The sequence below is a fragment of the Carassius gibelio genome, chromosome B3 (genome assembly GCF_023724105.1).
Source record: "Carassius gibelio isolate Cgi1373 ecotype wild population from Czech Republic chromosome B3, carGib1.2-hapl.c, whole genome shotgun sequence".
NCBI lineage: Eukaryota > Metazoa > Chordata > Actinopteri > Cypriniformes > Cyprinidae > Carassius > Carassius gibelio.
In genome coordinates this window covers 12,641,130-12,653,132 of record NC_068398.1, presented here as the reverse complement: position 1 = coordinate 12,653,132, position 12,003 = coordinate 12,641,130, and the positions used below count along the sequence as shown (strand labels likewise).

General features: G+C 36.8%; 1 protein-coding gene across 1 annotated transcript; it reads right to left on the bottom strand.

Moving 5' to 3' along the window:
* Positions 1 to 318: 318 nt before the first annotated feature.
* On the bottom strand, positions 319 to 10,738 carry LOC127953256 (BTB/POZ domain-containing protein KCTD5). Its single transcript, XM_052552267.1, has 6 exons — positions 10,355 to 10,738; positions 8,525 to 8,633; positions 8,261 to 8,352; positions 7,685 to 7,780; positions 4,114 to 4,239; positions 319 to 2,458 (listed from the first exon to the last, which is right to left on the bottom strand). The coding sequence occupies exons 1-6, from the start codon at positions 10,574 to 10,576 to the stop codon at positions 2,429 to 2,431; spliced, it is 675 nt and encodes a 224-aa protein (XP_052408227.1). The 5' UTR covers positions 10,577 to 10,738; the 3' UTR covers positions 319 to 2,428.
* Between the last annotated feature and the right edge of the window lie 1,265 nt (positions 10,739 to 12,003).

Below are 12,003 nucleotides of genomic sequence, written 5' to 3'. Positions count from 1 at the left end.
TTAATTACTTTTTTAAATATACTTTGTTTTACTGTGTTTTTGATCAAATAAATTCTGCCTTGGTGAGAATAAGATACTTTTTTTCAAAAACATCTTTATTATGCCAAAGTTTTAAGCGGTAATTTAAAACGGTTTACAGATTAAAATGCTTGGCTGCTTATTGTTCCAATACCCACAAATGCCCTCTGCTGTGCTAGTTGTGTCACTACAGCTAAAGACACTTGAACATTTCTTTGCATTCAAGCCGGGATAAAGAAAAATGCAGAAAGGATGAATATCAGTATATTAATAAATAAATAAAAACACACAGAAGAAATGTTTCAGAATTCAAAAGTGTTTATTTAGTTTGACCAGGTTCTAGCATTACCATCATATACATTTTCCCCAGTCGTAACTTGCAATTACATATATAATATACTATGTGAATACACAAATTGTAAGCATAAAAAAATACAAATACAAAAACATGTTATAGGGTAATAATAAGTATAGGAACAGCAGTGACAAAGTGGAGCAAAAGCCAATTCAGTCTACTTTTGCCCGTTTTCAAAATACATTTTGCAGATTGCACGCTTTAAATGGAGAGAGAAAAACAAATCTGAGGTGAGATGCCACCCTCAGAAAATAAAAAACGAACTCACCAGGGCCCATCAGAAACAAGTTTAAGTAAACAGGCAAGTGAAATGCAGACCGTGGCTGAGAAAGTCCAGCAGACATAAAGGAGAAGTGAGATCGGTGCATCAGTGTGCGCATCCTACTTTATCCACCAGGAACTTGGAGGCAGGACATGAAAAAACAAGTTTAAGGGCTGCAGTGCCCTACACAGTGATGACCATCACTCTCCAGTGTCACGGCCTGGACGATGGAGCCGTTTCACTCACTGAGCAAGCAACTTAACACTCCACCCATACGAATCCAAACCTCCTCTCTAGCTGCTAAGACACAAGGTTGACCTTATCAACTAGCTAACAGAGAGGATATGTAAACATACAGGTCTTGAAACCAAACTAGAATGTGATGTCACATAGTCAAGGTAAGTAAACGTGTGGTATTATTGTTTAGAAAACACTAGCATTGTAAACTTCGCCTCGATCAGGCAATATTAAGAGATCGGATGAATCTCTGCAAAAAATTATAGCTTGTATTCCACTAGTAAAAGCCCTTTGTGTGTGTGTGTGTGTGTGTGTGTGCGAGGATTAGGAAAAATAACATGCACTGAATATGATGCTCTTTAGTCTATATACAGGATGTCAAATAGATATGCTTGAAGCCTAGCAAAGTGATGCGTTACTTCCCTGACTAAAATTCGGTAAATTCTGATCTTGTGTAGGTTTATTAAAGGCAACATTGTCAAAATGTTTTTAAATAAACTACAGGATTATGTATATTTGGAATCTAGTTTCAAAAAGCTGAAGCAAATGAAGAACTGCAGTGTTAAACTGTGTAGATGTGAATTTTTCTCTCTCTTCTAGAAGTGCCCGTTCTGTCTCCATCTCTTACCAAAGTGTCAACAAAATAAGCCCTACAACACCACTAATTAACAGTCGCCGTCATGGAAGTAAAGCCTTGTTCGAAACGGTATTGCCAAAACGAATCAGACCGAATGCCTTCGTGGCTTCGCCGTAATTCTCCAATTAAACCAAATCTAGCTCTGTCACAAAGTCAACAGCGTAAAAAAATTGTTCCAGTTTATCCGAAGTCCAAGTAGAATGAATGTGGGGAGGAAGACAAACTTTTTCTGTTCTGTTCTGTTTTTAACCAACTCAAGGCAGCAGCAGTAAAACCTCCCAAAACGTGAGGTAACTTTGAGGCAAACTGTTACGGATGGGCTTTCACCCTTCTGGTATAAAAACTAACACTATACGAGTCAAAAAAAATTCATAATCCCATCTGTTCTTACAAACACGCTGAAACAAAAACCCTTGCTGTAAAAATCCACTGTCCCTCACCTGTCAGTGTTACACACAATCCACCTCAATAATGTAATCTCAATCAAAAAAATACTTTTTACTTTTTTTTTTTTAAAACTCCACTCTCTTAATGATAATTTTAAACAACGAGGTTTAACTTTCTGGCATAATATACAGTTTTAAGATTTTTTTTCTTTTTCTCAAATGACATGATAAACAGTAAGAGACCCTGAGTAAACATGATTGGACCAGGCGTGATCGAGGCCCTTTTTGCTCAGCTTACTAATGACATGCATATTCCTACCTTTCAAACCAAACAATTCGGAAAGATCTGTCGATGTCAAGAAACAACAGTCTGGTTTAACTGTGCAGGCACAAACAAGTGTCGATGAATCTAAAAAAAACAGAACATCCATTCCAAATAGGTTGTCATTCCGCTTGACAATTCTCTCTCTGTGTGATATGGTGCGTGTCGTTCTGCCTGGCAACTGCAGGACCAGAGCGTTAAAACAGCCGTTTCACATTCGAGAGCCTTGTTCTTGAAGAATCTGCAGGAGAGGAACCACTGTTAATAGATGGGTTGGATGATGAAAGTGAGCATGTCTAAGTAAAACAGGGAAAGGCATTAACTATTCAGTATATGATTTAGAATTATTCACAGAAATAAGGGACAGCTCATTTCTGTGAATCAGTTCAACAGTGATTTCACTTAAATGTTGATGGAAACACCTCCATAATGTATGTGTATATATATATAGGTTTAAAAATATAAATCTTAAAAAAACATTCATTTAAATAGTAAACAAACACTTAAATAAAATATAATAAAATGTATATAAATACAAAATCTCTCAAGTGCCATGATACCATTATAATTTATATTGATTTTCAAATTCATTTTTATATTGTTTTAATTTAAATTCAAGTTCAAGTTTTAGAAATGTACATGATTTTTTTTTATATCTATATAGCTTTTATTCATTTTTTTATAGTGATTATAGTAGATCAAGTTAAACAAAACTAAATTAAAAATGGTTTCAGATGATTTGAATGTTTTAGTTAACATAAACCCAAATTAAAAATATTCAATACAAACTGAATATTATAGTTAATTAAAATGTTTGATTAAAAAAAAAAATATATATATATATATGTGTGTGTGTGTGTGTGTGTGTGTGTGAATGGTAATGAAGGATCAAATATCTTTGTTTTAGGTTTATTTGCATCATTACAAAAAGTACATTGTTGTAAAGATTTAATAATAAAAGAAGAAAAAAAAACACGTCTTAGAATATATTGAATTAAATTAAATCTCTATATTGTAAGAAACGGTGTGGAAAAGAAGCCTTGATTGTTTTTTTACTACGGTGTTTTGCTTATTGCTGTAAACATTTTTGGCTAATGGCAGTTTGATCGAAAAAGTTAATTTAACATTAAGGCATTGCAGAGCAAATAAATATCAAAAAGTAGACTAAACCTCTTTAAAAACCTGAAAATGTTCCCCATAATCACCAAGCCCTAAACGTGAGGCCTTTGCTTATTTTTACGAGCGACTGTGTAGCCCTCACAGGAAGCGTACGACAATGGCTTGGTGAAACCTCCCAAAATGTTTATTACTTTGCATAACCACTGTTGACCTGATACAGCATTACACTATCACAAAACTACTGAAACAGAGCCAATTGAAGCCATAGATGATTTTCAGAAGCGGACCTTGATGCTGCAGCATCTGAAGGGGAAGCATTAAATATTGAGCAGGTTTTCCATCATTATCTGGGATCAGAAAGCAGACTAGGTGAGCTGAGGATATAATTGTAGGGCTTTCTAATAGGCACGAGTACAGGCAGACAGCATGCGTCAAACTGAGCATTAGTAACAGAGATTCAGAGAGCGCCACTGCCTTCAGCATTCAGCAGAGACCTAATTATCAGCTTAAGTGAAATGTAAATGATGCCTCACCAAGAAATCAAATAAAAATCTATATCCACATCCTCAGTGTGCACGGCATGCATGGAAACAAAACACTCAGGCATGAACACATTTGATCTGGTTAATCAGCTCTTTCAGTACTGTTATAGCATGTGACCAACCGAAGAGCAGAGCTGGGAGATATTTTCTTACGATATGTGCATAAGTGACTATTTCTGTCCAGGCACGAGGGAAGAGCGCACCAGAGACTATGAAAGGGTTCTGTCAGCCTCACCTTGGCCTTTTCACTGGGCTCGCTGTTTGTGCCGTATGACTGATTGTGCAGCTCCTTGGAGACCACGCAAAGGAACTCTGCTTGATCCTCATTTCCGTAGTTGTACGAAGAGCCGATACTGACCAACTGGTGGGAGAAAGGAAGAAAAACCCATGACAACAGCATTTCCATAGTGAACCCATTTGACTACATAAGATGTAAATACAAAATACACTTCCTAGTGATATATTGTTGTTGGTGGTGATAGTGTGTAAAAGAGCACATGTAAAGCATCCTATGATGCATATATATATATATATATATATATATATATATATATATATATATATATATATATATATGCGCATGTAAAGAAAATTCAAATTATTCACAATCAATCTTTTGTTTAGACCCTGAACAGGAGCATCAGCATCTCAGGACAGCCATCATTGACTCTACTCGAGCACTGATGCTTTTGGGGCCCTGTCCCAAATGGAACACTTCATGTGCACTTGTGGACTTACAATGGCCGCCACGCGCAGCGGTGTCCGTTAAATCCGTAAGACCGTAGGGTGTCCTATTCTTCTTTTTAGCGTTTAAAAGGGTACTCACTAGGGTTGTCACTTTTGTGAAAAAATCATTTTCGATTTTTAAGACATAAATGTTCATTGAATCGACTGTAAAATTGATTTTCCATGCCTAAAAAAAAAAGTTTCCTTTTTCAACGTCAAATAACGGATGAACGTAAAGAGAGTGCTGGAAACGTACAAGTCAGCAATATTTCTTATGACATGAAGTTTCGCGCAGAATAACAAACGGCAATGAGGCGAATTCACGTCTACCGCGCCGCGAGACCTCAATACGCATGTAAACGCGTCTTAACCCTGACTTAACATTGAAACCATTCGTGCCAGACGCTCTATTCGCGTTTGGTGTGAACTCAGAAAGGTCGCTTTCGACGTCACTGGGTCTTATAGGCGCGTAAAATTGCTGGTATTTTATATCTAGCTTTCGCAACGCATACTGCACTTTTGGATTTCTTTATTTTATTTTTCTGCTTGTTTATGAGTTTTGTTACATCTATATTTTTTAATTGTTTAATTATTTTAAATTGAATAGTGTACATATTTGGTTAAAATCGATTCCCTATTTTCAAAACTTTTTTTGGTTGGTCCGATCGATTGTGCAATCGATTTTCGAACTACTCACAAGCACTCTCTTTTGCTGCCTTTATGCGACTTCTACCCAACAGTCAAAGCACCATTATGTCATGAAAGTGCGGACTCCGAGGAAGACTGCAAGGGTTTAGAGGTGCCTTTTGGAACAGGGCCTAACTCTTCATTTTCTAGTGAGCGTTCAGATTGAGCCACCAGACGCTCCCCTAGATGCTTCACTACAGATGAACTCATTTGAGCACCTAACCCCACCGCACCACAAATTATAGCTCGTCCCTCAAACGCCTCAAGCGTAAAAGCTTCACATGGTTTCTGTGCCTTAACCTTCCACCACATGAGCATGTATATGCAAAAATAAAAGCAAACACTATTTAGCATGCTAGTCAAATAAAAGCAAACTTCCAATAAGAAAATCTTCCACTGCTCCTAGATTCCCTTAAATGATATTGATCTCAAAACGAAACATTTCAGACTGCACTCTCATGACAACATCACATTTATCAAAGCAAATATAATTTCTCACTATACAAACATAATATACACTTTTTTTCACACCGGATTTCACACACTATCGCGCCATTACGTAGAGGATCACATACGTAAACAACATATGCAATGTTCGCAGATATATTGTTTACGTTCAGATCAAAGTGTAATCAACTTGTCTACGAATGTGATACTCTACAAAGTGGTGCTATAAGGTGATGTGAAGGAGACAAATTGTGGAATTAAGTCATTATTTTTTGTTTTCTTTGCGCACAAAAAGTATTCTCGTAGCTTTGTATTATACTGATGTTACATTTTTGAGCCTTGATCGTGACAGGATCCTTGCTGTCTATGAGAGGGTCAGATGCATCAAAAATATTTTAATTTGTGATCTTAAGATGGTCTTTCAGGTCTTTCAGGTTTGGAATGACATGAGTAATTAATGAATTTTCATTTCCCTTTAAATTGTGAATTAAGAACACATTAAGGTCAAAGCAAACATTTAGCTTATTATTTATTCACTTTTTAATGCCATGCCAGCATCAAGGCTAATAATCAACTTATGATCAATGGTAACATCTAATGTTGATGAAAACAACAACCCAACACTGTATCTAATGCAATTTCTACGCACAGTGTTTTTAAAAGGTACATTTACAAGGAATGCCTGGCATTCTGTCACTTACTGCTGCCCACATAAGGCAACACATCAAGACGAGCCAAAAGCAGGTCAGGAGTGCACACACACCCCTCACTCACTGTGCCGGGGAAACCCCTCCTGTACCACATGGTTCATAGATTGACTAATACCACCTCCACACCACAGGAAGACAGCAAACTTTCTATTCGCGACAGATTTTGCTTTGAATTTTCAATGGATGGCTGTCAGTGCATATAAACCTGAGCTGATTTAGTTCACGTTTTAAGAGAAAGCACATAGCACACTGAACACAAATTGTTTTGCAAACTGGTGTAACCGTAGTAAAATTAGCATCCCTACATTTGAATCCGTAAGTTAACTTCTAACCACTGAAAGCAGCAGAAGCACTCATTTAAAACACTGGCTTTAGATCATCCCAGACATCCAAACCATTATATTTAAAGAACAGCATATTAATGTAAGTTGTTACACCCCGTCTATAACAGACACAATTGATTACCACAGATATATTGTTTACATTCAGATCAAAGTGTAAACAACTTGTTTACAAATGTGATACTCTACAAAGTGGTGTTATAAGGTGATGTGAAGGAGACAAATTGTGGAATTAAGTCATTATTTTTGTTTTCTTTGCGCACGAAAAGTATTCTCGTAGCTTTGTATTATCACAATTGATTACCACAACAGCTGGAGTCAGTCCATACTAGAAGCTGCAAGCTATTGTACATTGTTCACTAACTTACTAAAATAAATGATTACTTATATATGCACAACTAAGCTGCAACAACTGATACATTTTAAAGATCCTATGCCGGGAACTTTAAATATTTCACATACTTTTGAAAATCCAACGTTTAGTCGATCCTGATAAGCGCTTGACATCACAGTTGTAAACATGATGGCTTTCTTCTTTAGGGAGGGGGTTTGGCGGCACGTCATCTTTGTTTCCAGGCGGAACGTAAAAGAATGCGACACACACATCTCCCAGAAATCCTGTAGAATTCTACCAATCTGATGACGACTTCGAAACTCCTGAAGTGTTTCCACTTTTGTGTGCCGTATGCATCAGACATTTAGTCAACGGTCCGTGGGCATGACGTCTGAGGCTGAGACTATGGACCTTACTGTAGTATATTTAATCTATAGTATATTTAATTAAAATGAATAATATCAACCAGTAACCAATATTGTACCGGTATATTGTGCATCCCCAAATAAAATTATACGGTTTTCCTAAAAAGCTGAAACAAGAGAGTAATCCTTTAATCACCTGTTCAAACTTCCAGCCATCTGACATGGTGGAGACCATCTGTGTCAGTTCCTCCTCCTGACACTGCAGGACTCTGTAGACGTGCTTCACAGGGAGCTGAAGACACACGAAAAGCATATAAGATGTACTCATGTAAAAGAAAGGTCTTCTTTTGAACGCTTAAAGAAAGTTACATTTTTTTCTGACTGATTAACATGTTTGAAATCAGTGGGCCTCATTTATGAAACATGACCAGAACAAATGTGTTAATAATCGGTTTAATATATAAAGTCTTTAATATATGTGATGTGATCTGGGAAAACCCGTCGGTTTCATGAAATTCGAAAAATAGGTTGTATGTAAATTTTATGTTAAAACTAGGGTTTCACTCAATTATTATTCTATAAAATATCTCTGAAAATATCGGGGCAAAATTCACCTGTTTAGTGCAAATAGCAATTTATTGCAGCAAAGACTGTGTCTTTCTCTCATGTCAAGAAACAATAATTACAATAATATATTTAAAATCTTGTTAGATATGTAAAGTAGCATAACAAAATCAATCAATATCTCATTCAAGCTCCCAATGTGACGTACCTGAGCCGTCTTACAATCCCTCTCCCTGATTTTGTCTTTGACCATTTTAATCAGTGAAGTGATATTGTAGAATTCGGCCTCTTCCAGCACGCCTGACGGATGAAACAGATGAAATATTGAATCAAAAACCACATATCATACACAAAAACAGCTTCATGTCAAGAACATGTAACAAACAAGTTTCAACTGAATTTAGCTGCCGATGAGAAATCTAACACCATGTCAAGACAGATTTTAAAGCTCTTGATGGCATTCCCATCATACCTTCCTCTGCTAGGCCTCGGTTCAACACCAGCTTCCCGTGTCTCAGATAGTTGAGCACCGGACCAAAATAAGTGGGGTCGCGGTCTATCAAATAAGCACCTGTTTCATCCTGGTTGATGAAAGAGCATTGTTAGTACATCTTCTCCAAATATTTTAAGCATAATAAGCATAATTTATTCAAATGTGGATTATTAAATCAGGCTTAAATGAGTCAGCAGCTCACCAGAACTTTTGTTTAAATCAGTATCAGTACTGAAGAGTGTCTGTGAAGACAAGGTGTGGCTGGCATTTAACAAACATGCTGCAGAGCCCATAGGGACGCTGATCCATCTCTAGCACAACATCATTACCACGGATCAATACTGAGGTCGGAAAAGTCAGCTTTGTTCACTCAGACAAAAGCAACTGGCAAATGAAACGCAATTTCTGTTTTGTGATGAAACCTTCTTAACCTGTAAGAAATATTTTTGGCTTCGTCTTTGCAGCGGCTTTAAACAGACGTTGCCTTAATAAATGATGCATACTGACCTTTAAAAGTTTAAAAGCATCCAGGCGAACCTATTTCTTCTTCTGTCACAAAGAAGAAACTAGACGATTTGTTAAAAAGAACAATATGCTTGTTTGGCATGATAAATAATAAAAATCTGTGCACTTAAAAATGATTAGCACTAATTAAACCAGTTTATTTAGTTGCCAATTCTATTCTGCCTCTCAAGTATAGCGTGTTTTAAGTATTAAAAGAGTTATTCATGTCATTTGGTTATTCATGTCATTATTTAGTTTCCTTTTTTTTTTTGCTGGCAATTAAAAAAAAAAAAAAAAAAAAGGAAAGTCTAGCAAAAATATGTTACGGTTTACTAGGATAATTAATATTAATACAGTTCATATTTTGTAATCTGATGAGCATTAGTAAAATAGTTGAATTGGTTTAGAACACAATTCTAACACAATAGTTCATATATCCTTGGTTAATTCAGATAAACAGTAGTATTAATACTTCATATTTTGGTAATACTACACATAAGATAGCAAAAGACAATGTGTCTGATATAATGAACTACTAATTTACCGATAAGCGTTTAATAATCTTGTTAATTGTCATACATACATTATTATGAATTGTTAGCAAATGTGAAAATATACAATTGTACACATAAATGTACAATAAATGCTGTAAAGGTATTGATTATTATTAGTTCCTATTAATTAATGCTTTTAATCGGAGTCTTCTGAAGAGTTACCAACATGTAAAGAGTTTATTAATCAGATAATAGCTAGTCACTTAAGTTAGTTTCTAGACGGACAGACGGTTACTAACAAAGCCTAGTGATCTTAATAATATATAAAGTTAGTTTGGACAAGCATTAGTAGTTTGTAATACTTTTGGTTTAGCGAGACCACCACTAACGTTAGTATTCATTTATACAGTTAGCACTTTACACGTAACGTTAACGTAGCTTGCAAGCGTTTAACGTTACTAATAAAAAAAATAATAATAATAAACGAGGTGTTCTCATATTGCAACATCAAAGGCTCAGACGATCTAATGCCATTTAAAAAATATACACATTTAACTAGCTCTGACTTTATTTGGCGGACAAGCTACATCAAGTGTTATCAGTTCACGTTAGGCTAAGCTAGTCAGCGGAGCTCCATTCACTGTGACTTCACCAGCTAGCCGTCTAGCTACAATATTAAAATACACCGATATAACGAGATGAAACACTACAGACCCGTCATTTTGAGTTTTTCCAGGTTAACCGAGCTGTTTAAAGCCCAGATACGCGAGGTGTCGGTTAATGTATGTTGTCATGCTAGCGGTGTAAACACCTTGTCGGAGTCGAGGTCGGGGTCGGCCTGGCACAGACGGTACAGGAAAGACTTCGGGTCTCTGCACAGCGTTTGTGTCGTCGTGAGAAAGTACGTGCCGCCGACGTTCAGACGAACCCATTTGGACGAGCCTCTTGCAGACGGCTGCAGTCTCTCTCCGGGAGAAAGAGCGGGACACTTGCGGGCGCTCGAGCCGCTCGGGTCAGGGCTCTTCTCCGCCATCCCTCCTCTGCTCTCCCGCGGACTGCCTTCCCTGATGATGGAGCTGAGCGAGAGCAGGAAGTGTGTGTGGAGTCTGAGAGCCGTTGTGCCCTCCCATCCCAGCAGGTTCCAAACACACAGTGCTGACTATCCAGACCGCGCACTTTCGGCACTCAAGAATGCCCTAGAGTCCCACCTAGATAGGCAGCTCGGTAAATTTTGACACGCAAACATGATTTTTTAATTCAAGCTGTTAAGACTTTTTAAGACCCTACACGATTTTTTTTCTCTCTCTTTTCCTTCCATCCACCCCCAGACTTCTTCTTTTTTAGTTCTAAGAAAGTATGTAATTAAAAAAGCAGAGGTGCACTGACAAGGATGTCAATGCTTTGGTAGATCTTAAATATGGCCATTGTGTTTTAGGGTTAAAGAAAATGTGTCAACTTAAAATAAATTGAAAAAAGATAAGAGAAATAAAGTCAAAATTCTAAGAGTCAGTTATGAGATAAAAAGTCATAATTATAAAATAGAGGTCGAAGGTCAAAATAGAACAAAAACTATGCGATTTTTCATATTATATAATTATGAGATTAAACGTTGTTATAAAAAGGCAATTAAAACAAACCAAGTCAAAATTAAGATGTACTAAGTCATAATTGATACAAGACAAAATGATGTGGTAGAGCTGTAAAAATTTAACGGACTACATTTTGACTATTCATAATTTTATGTCATAATTATGATTTACAAAAGCAATATAATTTTTCTTATTCTGTGAGAACAGGCTCCCAAAATGAAAAAGGTAGTGTTTCATACTTTTCTGGAAATTGACAGTGTTATTTACTTTATATACTCTATGGGACAGTCACATGCAAAATATCTTAAATTGTGTTCCGAACACGAACAAAGCTTTTAAAGGTTTTGTCAAAGATTGTGTCAAAGCACTTTACGGTATTAAATAGGAAATAGTGTGTCAATAATGCGAAATGACAATAGTAAACACTCAATTTTCAGTTAAAGACAGTTCATCGTTGAATTCAGTGATGTCATCATCCAGCATAGTTAATTTTAAAGAGTATCTGTGCAATAAAATCAACGATATCGCTGGATATTAGTTTGCATCGAATAAAGACTGTTTTTAGTGAGCCACGCGAAGACTGATAATACAAAACACAGTACAGTGAATAGTAGGCATTTATGGGAAGTTGTGGCCTAGTGGTTAGAGAGTTTGACTCCTAACCCTAAGGTTGTGGGTTCGAGTCTTGGGCTGGCAATACCACGACTGAGGTTGCCCTTGAGCAAGGCACCGAACTCCCGAATGCTCCCCGTCACTGCAGCATAAATGGCTGCCCACTGTTCCGGGTGTGTGTTCACTGCTGTGTGTGTGCACTTTGGATGGGTTAAATGCAGAGCACCAATTCTGAGTAAGGGTCACCATACTTGGCTGT

Excerpts from the sequence above, each read along its gene's own strand:
- LOC127953256 (XM_052552267.1), bottom strand. The coding sequence starts at position 10,576 with ATGGCGGAGAAGAGCCCTGACCCGAGCGGCTCGAGCGCCCGCAAGTGT. Across the intron at positions 8,634-10,354 it reads CCGACCTCGACTCCGACAAG|GATGAAACAGGTGCTTATTT; the intron begins GTGTTTACACCG and ends TTCATCAACCAG. Across the intron at positions 7,781-8,260 it reads GGGATTGTAAGACGGCTCAG|CTCCCTGTGAAGCACGTCTA; the intron begins GTACGTCACATT and ends GTGTGTCTTCAG.